This window comes from Rissa tridactyla, chromosome 8 (assembly GCF_028500815.1).
Source record: "Rissa tridactyla isolate bRisTri1 chromosome 8, bRisTri1.patW.cur.20221130, whole genome shotgun sequence".
Lineage (NCBI taxonomy): Eukaryota > Metazoa > Chordata > Aves > Charadriiformes > Laridae > Rissa > Rissa tridactyla.
In genome coordinates, this window is record NC_071473.1 from 1,844,807 (window position 1) to 1,859,746 (window position 14,940).

Here is a 14,940-nt window from a genome sequence, read left to right on the forward strand (position 1 = left end):
CAAGGTTCCTGTGCGGGGGCCACCGCAGAGAAGCTGCATGGAGCAAGTCCACAGCCCTGCACCCTGCGCCGGGGGGACGGCTCCACCGCCACAGCCAGGCTTGGACCACAACACGCCTCCTTGTGTGGCCACCCGGAGCCCAGCTGGGTCTGGCAGGTAATGTGGCACTAACAACACGCTCAACGCCTCTTCCTCGCCCAGAAGCCATCCTCTCCAGTCCTTCGACCCACGCGTTCACCCTCATGCATGAGGTACAGGCGGCTCCTCTGGAGGCTCGGCCTTCTCCGAGAAGTTTGTCCTCAATGTAGCTCTTGGCCAGCGCATCGCGTGAACACGAGCCACGGCAGCAGCACAGCGCGTCTCCGGTGCCAAAAATGGCTTCGGCCCCAGGGCAGCTGCACTTCTAGAAGTCCAGGCACAGCCAGAAGTTGAGAGGAAGGACTGGGACAGATCCCCACGTGGTCGGGGCCGTGGGCTTTGTCTACGGCACTGGGGCAAAAAGGGGCAGCACCGGGATTGCCGAGAGCGCCTGTTGTTGCCCAGGTGCTGCCGCCGGTGGCACGGGACTCGGCAGAGTCCCGCGGTTTTCCAGGCGCCGCGCAGGGTCCCTGCGGCCAGCGAGGCAGCTCGCGTGCTCCATGTTCCACGTGGGCTTAAGCCCCGGCTCAACTGGCACCCACACAACACGAAGGTCCGAGAGACACCTTGAACCCCTGCTTCCTTCTGTAGGCACACGGGGTTCCACTTAAACAGAAGACATTTTTTTCCCTCGTGCTAATCCTGCAGAAAACCAGTTTGGTTTCCATTACTATATATAGCACTGGGATTCTGGGTCTATTTTTTGTCCCTTCGCATCTGATTACTTTCAGTAGAGTTCAAACTTTTTATGATATGCAGATTTTAACTAGAACATGACTTCTATTCATACAGACTTCCATTATTAATAAACCCACAACGGCCACACATAATGTAGAAGAATTTTATTCATACGGAAATCCCGTCCCATCCTCCACTGCAAATATTACAATTATCTTTAAAATGTCATTGAATATCATTTTGTTCCACTTAAAGCATAGGAATCCTGGTGTTAAATGGTTACACTTCTCTTGAGATTGCTTATAACAGAACCATAATTCAAACGCATTTTCCATGAGCTGCAAAGGTTTAAAGCAAAGAATCTCTGTTGTGTGTGTGCTCGAGGAACTTCTAAACAGTGTGGCTCCTACTTGGTGTTTAACAAGAAATGTATATCTTGCACATTATGTGAAACGCTCACAATTTTTTACCAATACAACAGAAATACAATAGGTAAAAGAACATACATGAGTGACCGGTAACCTTTAAAAATCATTTTTTTAAAAAGATTGCACAAGAGAATACAAACCCTGTGAAGCGAATCAGAAGTTTTGCAAACGCGTATACATTTATCCATATATATATAACGGGGGTCTGCCTATATAAATGTACGTGATAAAAAATGCAAGGTTGAAAAACGTGAATGGTCATATTTAATAACACGTGCAAGAAGCGTTAACATAATCATAATAAATAGTAGCAACGGATGGACGCTGACAGGACCACTGAAAATGGGCTGGAATAAATGAAGCGCCTTGAGGTGACGGGAGACGCCTGGAGGAGAAGCAGCCGCCTCCGCAAAAACCAGCTCCCGGAGCGTCGGGCCCTGGTGGCGGGGGCCGACAGGAAAGTCCCACCTGCGCGAGGGGGCTCGTCCCCGAGGGACCGGGGCTCCGGGAGCTTCGTGCAAGATCCCGGTGCTTTTTGTGACACAGTACACGTCTGCTGGAGGAGAGGCGGCAGTCTGAAGCATGGATTGGCTTTCAGAAAATCCTACAAAAGCCTAACATTTAGTCTTATACTAAAAGAAAGGCATTTGAATTTAATTAAGTGGACCTTACTAAAAACAAACCGCTGCTGTTGCCCCCGGTGTGCACCTGGCACCGTCTCTTCAGCGTTTCATACAACGTTCAGAAGTGGCTGAGGACACTCTGCTGCAGATAAATACGTTTCGAAACCCACTTAACTCAGCAGAGAAGTCCCCGTTGGACTTTAAGGGACCTAATGCAAACCCTCATCTAAAAAAAGAGCTGAGGACAAATAACTGAGGTCCTCCAGGCTCCATCGGAACTCTCACAAGACATCGTTCCTTCCCCCAGAAGAGCGGAGCGGGCTCTTTGCCTCAGCAGACGCTGCACAGCAGACCTGAAAGGAGGAGCATGGCCCCTCTACTTAAGCCACAAACAAAATGACCCAAAAGCTCTACTTTCCCCTGGTTTGCTGGAATGATCAAAACCTTCCTCCAACCTCCCCTCTTGAACTGTGCGACTGCACCGTGGGGCCTCAGAAACCCCCAGTCCACAACCAGGGAAAAGTCTTCTAAAAGCGCCGGGCAGAGGGACATCGCTTGACCAGAGAAGCTTGACCGAAGGTGACTAAGACCAACTTCAAAGATAATAAGGGAAATAGAAATTCATATGAATTTTAAATAGTTTAAAAACACAGTTTTAAGCTATATGATCCAACAACAGGTAAAAATCTTGCCTGCCAGCCAAGAGCCTAACCTTCCCCAAAGCTAGTCTGATCCGAACAGTTGTCTTCCTACTTACACGATACATGAGATTTGAACTGACATCCTGTACGTGACATAAACAGAAAAAATACACATAAAATGCACATCTTTTTTCTTCTTCATAAAGCTATGGAGCTGCACAGAGCAAATTTAAGTGCACAAGGTCACACAAAGGCAGCTTTCCAGGAGGAATCGTTTAGACGGTGAGCGAAATGAAGCTGTTGTATCTCTGGATGTTTCTCTTGAGGATTTCGGAACAGGGGCCCAGCACGCGTTCGAAGCGGGGCCGATCCAGCTTCACGCACTTCAGGGGTCCGCGTGCCACCACGGTGGCGGCGCGGGGCCGGTTGAGCAGTAAGGCTATCTCACCTGGAAACGGGGACAAACAGGCTCTCACACACCCTGCGCCCCCTCAGCGGGCGCGCATCACCCGCCAGGCGCCGCCGCGCTTGTGGAACATCTCCCTTCACGTACCTCTCGACAGACACTTTACACAAGTGCGCTGACAGCGCAGATGCGCTGCACATGCATAATGCATGCCTGTAAAACGCCTTTGAAAACAAACGCTTTCAGACTGTTTTGCTGGTTCTGGATCTGTCTCCTGTCAGCTACGCCAGTGGAAACCAAGGAACGGCTTCAGCTCCGCTCCCACCCCTCTGCGTCGCTGAAAGCCGCGGCTGACCTACACGCAACCCCTCGCTTGTCAAAGAGCAGAACCCTAATTAAGACAATAATTACTTGATACGACTCCATGTGCCCGTCTTTCCGAGCCATACGTAAGTTGAATTTTCTTACCAAAATAATCTGATGGACCAAGTCTTCCAACCTCGACGTACTCCTCGTTGTCCGACCTGCGCTGCAGAACCGACGCTGTGCCCTGCGAAGAGGAGGGCGGAAAGTCAGTTGCCTTCACTTAAACCTCTTATGCTTTAAAAAGCACCGAGCCCTGAGTATTGCCTTTCGCGTGTCACACTCCTTTAGTCCTGCTATGGGAGAGACGACGATTTCAGTCAATTCCTGATACACGAATGAGAGGAATTAAAGGATGAAAAAAGATCTATCAGTATGGCACACCATTTCTCTCTTAGGAATTGTCTGGATGCAGACAGACTCGGCTCACACAGAAGAGAAGAGCGACAGGACAGAACTCAGTAACTCCTATTTAACTCACACACATAGTGTGTGCTTTAATATAATGCAAAAATACGTTCTGGGGGGACGCAGAACCTCACAAGAGACGCAGCAAAGCTTTACATCAGAAGGAGTGAAAAGGCGACTTTGCCAGTCGCAATCCTGGGACGTGAGTTTGTAAGACAGCAACCAGAGTTTCACCCTCACCTGGTCACTCCCTGCATCTATCACTGAAATGGCTGGTAAAGGCAGTTTTTAACGCTTGTTGCAACAAAGGGTGATTTTTTGGGGGTGGCTTTGCCCGCCTGTGGCCTGTAGTGATGCGGACACCTGCGAGTCAGCCGCTGGGGAGATGGAATGTGTCTTGTCTCCACCGCCCGTAAAAACTGCTGTGCTTGACACGTGCTAATACATGTCAAAACTCAGCTACAGTCTCTTAAACCTTCAAAGAGGTTTTACATGCAGAAATATTCTAACCTGGAGGAAATCTTAAATTATTGTGGCGTAAAGCTTTTGTAGAGGAATAGAGAAGGTATCTGCTTTTCTGGGAAAAAAAATAACAGTAACACAAAATTATCTTCTGAGTCCAAACCAAAAGCACAGGGAAAGGCAAAATGTTAACATACTTCGATTTTAACTGAAATTAAAATGATTTTTAAAAGCAAGATTTTTAAATCGACTGGGGAGCCGTTTTTTGACAGTGCAGTTGCATCGGTGTTTTGATGTTAAGATTTTCCGCTTGGAAAGTAGTAAGTGAGGGCCGATCCTGCCCCAGCTAGGCCAGGGAAGGGGAGGAGACACGGCAATGTGGATTATTCTCGGAAGATTGATGCCGGCTATTGGAAGACATCACAGCCCTCACCCTGCAGTTGAACGCCCAAGTCTCACATGGCCATAATTTGCTTTCTTCTGAACAAGCACAACTACGCTGCTGTAATACCGCTGTGTTGCATCACGGCCCATTTCATAACAGGGTTATTTTTAAGCCCATACACTTTACAAATTGCTGGGCCACTCTCTAGGTTAACTCCTGTGCTATACAAATGAAGACGTAAATCTTATTTCTGCTGATGCCGGGAACCAGGAACAAAAATCAAATAATGTGCAAGTATCGTTTGATACATGTTAAGCAGCTGATGGGTTCTATACGGACTAGGATGTATCTCAAATTCCTCTGGCACATTAAAAGTTATCATTTCTCATTTTGCCCATTAGCAGTAACATGTGCGTGGTATAAATCCCCGGGTATCAGACTGTCAACACGTCACATTGGTCACAACAATCTACCGTTGCACCCCATCAGCTCCCTGCCGTGTCGGTACGGCACAGATAGCGAAGAAACAGCCGGGCTGTGAATCCAGGTCCATTTGAAAACAACCACAAAACTCTTCTTGGCTTCAGTTCCTTCACTCCCGATGTGCCCGCAGCTGACGGCAGAAGATACAGAACCACGTGCTTGGCACAACGTGTATGAGCAAAGGCACCTGGGCGAGGGTGTTCGAAAATACGCCAAACGTACAGGAGAAGGTTGGGTTTGGTCTTTTGGGGGGTTTTGGGGGGGTTTTATCTACCACTGAAACTCGCCACGCACATAAAACTGACCCCAGCAAGTGCAAGGCTATCCACAGAAGTAACTGGAAGAACGGGATATAAGAAAGTGATTTGGTGCCTGTCAAGTTTCCAGCAAAAATTCCTTATCCTTGATATAACTAAATTGTTCCGCCAAAGCTGCTGTTTTCCAAGATCTTCCAGTAAATCTGCAAGGGCATGAAAACGCAAAGATACTGTAATGAGTTTTGTCATTCGCACTTACGGCCAGTTCTCAGCGCAGACACACGTTCATAAGCGGCATTCTCGGAAGTGCCCCATAGAGGGGATAACGCGTGTGTCGGCCTCTCTGCTGCCGAGCTTCAGGCCGGGTGCAGCTCACTGAGCCGATGCTGTTCTCACTGCAGCCGAGACGGGATCAGCTTCAGAACGGCTTCCAGCCCCTGTCCTCCTCTCCGTCGCCATCTGGAGCCTGGCAAAAACCTAACCCCTTGACCCAAATAGCTGTCTGCAATCCATGGCTCCAGCCTCTTTCCCAAAACTTTTATTACAGATGTTTTATTACATAAAACAAAAAAAATTCCCCCAAGTAACCCTATTGACCGCCCAGGTCAAAGGCAGGACAGTCTCGATTCCCCACTGCCCACCTTGAGCACGTTGCCATGAAGGTAATCACAATATCAAGCGGTATTGCTTTCATCTCCCCAAGCGTCAGCTTTTATTGTGGCTAATATTTTTTTGACAGGGTCCATATGATATAGGACTCCAACAAGTCAGTCTTCTGAAGCAATTTCTTCCACTGTTCCACTACAGTCGGCCTTTTTCATCCAAGAAACACCATGATATCTGTTGGAGGAGGACAGATGTGTCTGGCCTCCACAATAAACACTTGGCTTGGCAGGATAAAGCAATGCATATTCCAGATACATATTTTTCCACTCTTGTTTTAACAGTCACATCGGCTTTTCCCGTTGCCCAGTGAGAATAGGTCTATCACGGAGCAAAAGAAGTTTCCTGAGCCCCTGACAGCGAGCACCCAGATGTCAGGTCTGATTATGCCGCTTGGCCTCTCGTTGCACAATTCACCAGCTCCACAAGTACATCCTGGAGCATTGTCCCGGTGACCTTCACGGGAAGACTGTCCACACCACGAAACAAAGAAGACGTATTTATAATTATCTGTCTATCTTCACTTTACGTATCTTATCTCTGGAAACAATGCTATTCTAACTACAGTAGAGGAAGAGTCCAATTGTACACAATCGGTGTAACCAGGGCAAAAATAATACAGAAATTAAATAATACAGAATAAAATAAAACAAAACAGAAACAATCCTTTATTACCCACATACTTAATGAAGTTGTCATACCAAATGAATTTGGTGCTGACCCCTATCCTTGCTCCCATCACGGGATTTGTGGCTGTATTTCATTTCACTTTTCTTGTCAAATATTTCTGGCGCCGTTTTTGAGCTTTCTGTCCTTCTTGTCCTTTAGCAAACCCCACCTCTCACAAACGCTACAACCGAATAAACCTCCCGAGCCCTGTCCCAGGAGGTACGGGCAGTATCCAGCAAGGATTGAAGGGGCTTATCACTCTCAGTCCCCAAAGCACTTGGTCTTGGTGGGAAAGATTTCCCCGTAAGTGGCACACAAGGCTTGGCGAGATCGGTCTCTCTGAGACCAACTGCACGATCCTAGATTCGCAGGATCAGGCTATTTAGTGCTGCTCAATTTAAAATACTGCCTTGTACACGGACAGCCATTCCGGCCTCCTGCACCACCGAGCAAAACCTACAGACACGGGCTCAACGACTTTGAAGAAGTTTGACGCCATTTAATAAATCAGCCCCTTGGGATGATCCTGACCTGGAAGCAGACAGGCATGTCCTGCTGCCAGCAGACCCCGGGGAGTGAAATGACGATCTTCGGTGGATCCAGGAATATTCCCTTTCAGTCACTGGGGAGTGCCTGTGTTCCCAGGAACCGACATCATTAACCTTCTCTCCTCTCCCCCGAGGAAACACGGGCGTCTCATTGCAAAAACAACAAGGGAAGCGGTTCCAAAAGCACCGTGCCACCACCGCCTCTGCCGCGCTCGCCCCACGCTCTCTCCCTCTGCCACCGCTCGTCACCGCGCTGCCAGCATTTATTCGCCTCTCTGGAATGCATCGGCAGTTTGTTTTGTAAGAATTTATGGCTTAGATACAGCACCGTAATTTAAGATATTAAAAATAAATTAAGTTTATAATCCATGAGCTCCCATCCTCTCCAGAGTAATGAGATTTTGACAGATGTGCCACTTTTAAACCATGGGGATGAGTGAGCCATCCTACAGTGGCCCCTCTGCACGAGTGCTGGGATTCCCAGCCCCATCCCGCCTCTACTTGTAAGCACCAACGGCTTCAGGAGCCCTATTTTTATATTTAAGCATGAATCCTACAGCCAGCAGTCGGCCTGAGTAGCCTGGCTACAAAAGGCAAGTGTTCGCGATGCTAAAAGCTGAAATCCTGGATTTTTTCCCTCTGCCCCAGCTCAGCGGAATGGCGCTGGGCGCTGCGGCGGGCAGTGATGTGCCCGTGCGACCCGCGGGTGGGACAGACTGGGCAGCCCAGTCCTTCACCGGGGGCAGGGGGCGGGAAGAGAAATCCAGAACAGAATTCTAAAACAGAAGCGCTGTTTTAAAAAGTTTTTGGTTTCGAAGCCGATCTTGTTGCTGTTTTGGCTTTGCTGGTCTAACCTCCCGTTTTAAAGATATAGCAATCGGTAAAAAATATAGTGAGGCACCCTCTATAATAAAGGACGTATTTATCGTTGTTAAAATTGAAGAATATTTGTTCTGCCATCAGTGTATGCAAAGTCAACGTCTATGTCCTTTTTATACACTACCAATACAAAATAAATTTCTACTTTTTAAAGAAAAGGATTTTAATTTTCACCAGCAAGAAGTCCCTATTTCCATTTTTGTCATGCTTTTTTACTTACTGCTTTTTCAAAGAAAAGCACAGAAGACAGTTTTTCCCCCATGCCCTCAAAATGTTACATTTTTATCCTAGTTTGGAGCGCTTTTCTAGCCTGTTTTGTTTTCCCCTTCACCGTCCACTAGAAAAGAGCAGTGCCGCCTACGGCATGGGACGGAAAGGCCAGGCAGCCCCACGCGCGGCTGCTATCAATCAGCTCCATCAGCCGCCGTTACGAACACACCTTTGCTCCCTCTCACTTTGGGAATCCGCACACTCCAGAATTCACATGTTCAAGAGGCGAGTTCCCCCTCACTCCACAGTCACACAAACCCTCATTAGGCGTCGCTATTAAATCTTCGCTAAGTTACTACAAAGGAGGATGGAAGAGGCCGTGAGGCGGTATCAAACGCTGCCGCTCACACGGGGAAGCCGACGGGACTGGGCGTAAGGAATCCTATCGGTTCTAATGGAAGCTACAGCACATCTGAAAGGAATTAAAAGATCTTTCACCCAGTACAATTCTGGGAGTATGGTGTTTAATTGCAGGCAAGATGAGGTTTGTGGAAGTAATATCTTTTATTAGAGCAGCTAGCATAGCTAGAAAAGGCGGAAGAGCTTTGGGGCACACATACCTTTCTCCAAGTTGTCTGTTTCTCCAGATATATCTAATAAAACACACCATTTACCTACCTACAAACACTGTCTGAGCAACATTCTTACACCATCACAGCTACCACCGTAGTAAGTTACACCTTATGTGATCATATCTGATGGCTTACTGGTTCATGCATGCGATTAAATCATCCACAGAGCTCTCCAAATCATCCACAGAGCTCTCCAAATCATCCACAGAGCATCTCCAAATCATCCACAGAGCATCTCCAAATCATCCACAGAGCTCTCCAAATCATCCACAGAGCTCTCCAAATCATCCACAGAGCATCTCCAAATCATCCACAGAGCTCTCCAAATCATCCACAGAGCATCTCCAAATCATTGCCTTCCATTAAGGAGAGTCAGAATCTATAGCTCCTGATGCCATGAGACTCCTGGGAACAGCAATCGCCTGGTGAGACCTGCTGAGATCTGTCAGCTAATGCTTCGCCTCCTGCTTTAAAAAATGATCGTTTTGATCAGTTCGGTTGTCTGACGTGAAACCTCAAGCAACTTTGGTCCAGTTTGGCAAACTTTCCTTTCGTGACTCTCATTTACGAAGCGGCTGCTCTAATGAGTGTCGAGGGGGTATGGGCCACAAGGACAGACCCAGGTCTGCAGTGCCTGGGCAAGTGGTGGCCGGTGGCTTTGCTTCTCTCTAGCAAGTTCTTTTCTGCATCCGTTAGGGTTCCCTGCAGATCACAGTGCGAGACAATGCCCACGCTAACGACAGCTTTTGAATCATAGAATCATTTAGGTTGGAAAAGACCTTTAAGATAATTGAGTCCCACTGTAAAAACAAATTTGTAAACAAATATACAACTTTTCACGCATTCGGCTTTTTAAATTTGCCTGTGATACAGGAAATCCTGAGTGCCACTGATTTCGGGTGACTTTCAGAAAGCCAGCACCTTGGGAGTATCTTTAGGACTAATAGTGCAATGTCAAATGAGCTCAAAAGGCAGCATTTGAGCGATAACGGGTGCAGCGTGGTACCCACACAACCTCCTTGAGAGAGCAGCGCTGCAGAAAGTGCCTTTAGACTCCAGCAACCACGGGACAATGTCTATGATTATCATTACGTCGCCATCGTAACATTAAAACCTGGGTGCATCGCATTCTTATTGGCCACAGTTCTCAACAGCACTAACACACCCAGCAGTCTAGCGAAGCCGGGAAGCACGTCCGTACCCAGCTGGCACGGATCCGACATGTCGGCTCTACAGCCGGGCTGGATATTCAACAACCTGCGGCACGGACCAGCTACATCCCACCTGCACGGGACTACGCTGTCGACGGCTGAACTTCCCCACTTCTACCTAGGCACATTTGTATTAGTTGAGAAATAGCATCCAGACCCGAGAGAGAGGAACAAAGCTGTCTGGAGCAGTCACCGAAATAGCCACAAACATAAAGGTACTTTAAAAAAATGACAATCAATCATAAACCCAGTGTAGCTTAAAGCAGCAGAAACAACTGAGCCAGAGGGCATTTCCTAGGGACACACGAGAGGCCAGGGTTACGGCCCAGACATGACTACACCCAGCCCGTCATTAATCACCAGGAAACGCCTTTGCCTAGATCGTTTAGTATTTAAGATCGTAGATGTTTGACATGGGAAGACCTTTTCAATCATTTATTCATCCTCCCGTTGCAGTATCTCAGACAATCTTCCCCTTCAGTGTTTCTTTGACACAGTCTGCATTAAACCTGTGCTGTACCTCATGTATTCCCCTCGAAGTAAAAGAAATGTTTGTATTAGATGGAACAAGACAAGATTCAGGTGGAGAGAGACCAGTAAACATAGTGAAAAGCCAAAAGAAGCAGAAAACACTACACCAGCTGCAATTTGTTTCATGCACGGAGAGCGCTGCAATGCCTATGCAAAAAAAAACCTGGGGTTTACTCAAAGAAAAAAAAAAGGGATTTTTTTCATGAAGCCTTTTCGGTTGCAAGGCTTTTCAGAATCGTAAGAAGAAGTTTTACAGTCTTTTGACTTCAAAATGTTGCCCTTGAGGCGCAGCGGCAGAGCTAACATCAGGCCAGACCACGCAGGTGTCCCACAGAGGCGCATCCATGTGTTGGGGGACTCGAGCCTTCACGACAGCCACCAGCATCCCCCACCATCAGATGGGGGAACACCACGGCGGCCTCCGTGCTCCCCAGCCTCGCTGCCACAGTGGTCCCGTGCTTCTCTTCCATGCCACCGGTTGCCAAGCGGGGCTGGGAAGCCTGGGAGCCGATGACGGAGGGATAAGGATCCCAGCTCCGAGCCTCGGGAGGAGCCCCAGCCCGGGGTGGGATCCTCCTTGGCCAGTTGTCCTGGCTCCATGCCCAGAGAGCTGGGAAGCGGTTGCGCCACGGCCCGGCCTTTGGGGTCCCTCTGCATTTTCATCTTTACTCCGTCCTAGGATTTTAGTTGCCCCTTTTATCGCACCTGTGGCAGGGGTGAGGAAAAGCAGATGCCCTCAGTGAAGGTGGGCTCCCATGGCGGGTTTTAATGAATCATCGCAGTGATACTTGGCCTCGACTAATCAGTAGCTTCTGTGGGAAAACAACTGAATTAATATTCATCCTGGTGCCAGATTTTAAAGACCGCCTGTGCCAAGCGCTGCGGATTATTGGCAACAAGGCACTGTTTTCCTCCCTCAGACATGTCAGCGTACAAAGCAATAAAAGTCACAAAGGAAAAAAAATGTTGCATTTTAGAGATTCTTTCTTTCTACAAAGCTAGCCATTATCTTGACTCTCTCTGAAGCCAGGAAACGTCCACTGAGTCAACATAAAAGTGACTCTATAATGGGTTATTCATCAACTGTTGATATTTGTGCCTGACCTGCCAGGGCTCATCTCCTGGAAGCAGAGACGGGGAGGGCTCCCACCTACAGCAGGGCAGGGCCCGACGGGACAGAAAACAAGCGAACAGCGCTGCACCTCCCTCACCCTGCCCGCAAAACCCTTCCCGGTGAAAATCGGTTCGAGCCATTAATGTTGTTTTACGGCCCAATTACTCCTACCACCATCTGCTTCTTTGTGAAAACATTCTGTAGATGCTGAAGTAACCAGACCAAGCAAAAAGCCGAGAGAGACGTCGTCACCGCCCGCGAATGCGGTGACCGGGACTGGGCGAGCAGCTGGGGCCAGCCCGGGCAGCCGCTTCCGAGCAAGAAATCAGACTTGGAGCAAACTGGGGGAAGGAGAGAAGGGAGTTTATCACGGAGATCAGGAAAATCCCTCCCTGGAAAGCTCTCTTTAAACCCTTTCAGTTGGCGGATCTTGTGTATTCAAAGGACCAAATTCTGAAATTCAGAAGAAAAAAACTCATGTGCTCAAAGTTTCCTCTCCCTGAAGCACGCTGCAGAGAGCTTCGCATGCTCCGCAAGCTCCACGCTACACAGCTAATGAATGAGCCCTAAGGGGTACGTTCTTCCAGCAAATCTGCAGTCACCTCGACGCTACCTTTGCAGAGGAGGGACAAAAGCCATCCCAGTAAGGCACAGCTTTACGTGATGCAGAGGAAGGGATGAACTCCAGCAGGGATGAGGAAATTCTCCATTCCTCTTCCACCAGGTTGGACACCACTGTATTTCAGTCTTGTTTACATTGCAGTATTATTGCTTAAAGACAGAGAAGCGCTCCGCAGGACGGAGCTCCTAGCTCCTGAGACAGCAGATGCCTTTAATTGCAGTTTAGATTTAACGTGCCTCGGGCCATAAACTTCTTGGTCACGTTGACTAAGTGCTCTGAATCAGGGCTTGTGAGCTCGGTCTTCAATGCCAAAAGAGCTCATAAGGATCCCGAGAAGCTCCTGAAAACCTGGAGGGGTAAACAGCCTGCGCTGCTCTCCGTACTCACACGGAGAGGTATGTTGCTACCTGGGAACCTCTGCCGCTTTTGCAGCCTTCCACGGCAGGAGGACACCACTGGACAGGACTAAAGAGAGAAGAGTCAAAGCATCAACCACTCCTTAAAGCAAGTATTAGCTAAATAAAAAGTCACAGGCTGTTTTGAATACAGAGAAAATACAGTGTTCTGATTTTTATGAAAATTCAAAGGGAGCATGTATATATATTAAGAACGAAACTGCCAATTACTAACTTTGGGTTTGACTTCTCTGCACACCAAACGATCTCCAAGTTTTCCACGTATCCTATAGTGGTAAGAGACCAGGGTGTGTCTGTATTTCCAGCATAAACTTCAATTTTATGGGTTTACAAATCAGATGTTTTAAATTACAGCTGAATGAGACTGAAGACTCCTACACAAGTTGTCATGTCAGAAGCGAACCAGGGAGACATTCATACGCTTTTCTTTGCGCTGGGTATAGCATGTGCAGAAGAGAGGTTATGAAAACTGCTTTTAAGCCTTTGAGAATAGCACGGGTACGCTGCATCCTCCGGGTGGATTTGCTTCAAGACTTAAGGTCACCAATGTCCCAGTGACACAGGGTAACACAGCAAGTTAAGTCCTGCATGTACCTCCTGATGCTGGCACAAGCAATGTTTTCATCGCAACGTCCTGGAAGACCACGAGCATATCACCGCTCAGCTGCCATGTTAGCCCTTTGGGACTCCAACTGCATCATTCCTGGGACGGCTTTTATGTTACAGCTAAGGATCAGCAGCTCTAGGGCTGCGTTCCAAGAGAAGACAAATCCTTTGAACTATGTAGCCAAAGACACTGCAAATATTCCTTTGGCCAGTAAATTATCTTGGATCTTTATTCTTTGCCAACCTTCGATTTATGAAAGACTTTTATAGAAAAACAAGGGAATAAACACATATCAATCAGCAATACAAAGTGTGAGTGACTTCACATAACCTGCAGTTAGAAAATAACACCCATCATTTTTGGGTGGTAAAATTTAACATAAAGGCAAAGTATGGTCTGTTGATGCATTAGCCTGGGATTCCAGCCATAGGGCTAGCGCTGCTTCTCTGCCTCAGACATTCTGTGAGCCAAATCACGAAGGTCCAGACCTTCAAGGTGCCTAATTCCTCTTGAAAGTCTTCAGCAGGAATAAAGAACTATCTTAATTCTCGTGCCTGGGCTTCAGAGCACAACACGCAACGCGGAGGTGGCTTCACACACCTCATCACACAGGTGTAGTGAGGAGAAACCCCGTGAAGTTCATGAGATGTTCATGTAAGACAGATAAGTAGCTAAGATAAAATGAGCTGGGTAAAAGGCGGTTACCTGTGCTACATACCGCAGTCATTACGACTCTCAAGATTATTTGGTCATACTACATGGATGTGCCAATCCAGGTGAGAATTTTTTTCCATAACAAAATATTGGCTACGTACATTGCTTTTATATTGGTAAAGACTTCTTTTAAAGAAAGCTTCATTTTCATAGTATAAAAGCTAGATGATCTTCATGGTGTTGGAGAAGGATGAGGCAACAGGACTTAATTCTGATTGTGGACGCAAGATTGAGTCATGACTGGGTTTGACAGTATTTTTTTAACCGTACATTTTTAAACTATTATACATTATTCTCCAGTCTCTGGGTTCATAGCAACTCACCGAATTTACATACAGTTGTCCTGGTTTCTGCCACAAACGAGGAACAAAATCTGCAAAGTTCTAAAATAGACTAGAAATATTGGCTAATCTGAAGTTTCACAAAATTGTTAAGAAAATGCTCCATCGTACATCACTTCGGAGGGTTCAGATTTTGCAGAATTTACCGCAGGTGACTGCACTGTGGTGGTTATTAGCGGGGCCAAAGAAAGAGTAGGAAGGAAGAGCCAAAAGCTGCAGTCACTGACAGGTCCTCCATGGCTGGTGGGAAGAAGAAGAGGAGCAGCCAGTTGCTTCCTATGGAACACTGTCCCTTTCCGACAGAGGAGGGATCAGGATACGCTCAAGGATACGATTGCCTGTGTAGGGACATCGTGTATATGCGCAGCCTCATCCACTGCCCACGGAAGTCAAAGTCGAACTGAGCTTAACAAGAGCTGATGTTTTAGCCCCTTTGACTCAGCAAAACACTTCACCCCCATTCCTCGTCGGGATGGGACCCAATCACACACCGAAATCCCAATCTTTGACC

At 47.6% G+C, this 14,940-nt stretch overlaps 1 protein-coding gene across 4 annotated transcripts in view; it reads right to left on the minus strand.

Annotated features, from left to right (window-relative positions):
* Positions 1 to 978: 978 nt before the first annotated feature.
* PRKAR1B (protein kinase cAMP-dependent type I regulatory subunit beta) overlaps positions 979 to 14,940 on the minus strand; it is a 102,006-nt gene continuing 88,044 nt past the window's right edge. For all 4 annotated transcript variants that reach the window (XM_054211859.1, XM_054211856.1, XM_054211857.1 and 1 more), the window contains exons 10-11: positions 3,383 to 3,464; positions 979 to 2,956 (exon numbers count right to left, since the gene is read on the minus strand). In XM_054211859.1, the coding sequence (XP_054067834.1) occupies positions 2,784 to 2,956; positions 3,383 to 3,464 (255 nt within the window). In that variant the 3' untranslated portion in view covers positions 979 to 2,783. The remainder of the gene's footprint in view (positions 2,957 to 3,382; positions 3,465 to 14,940) is intronic.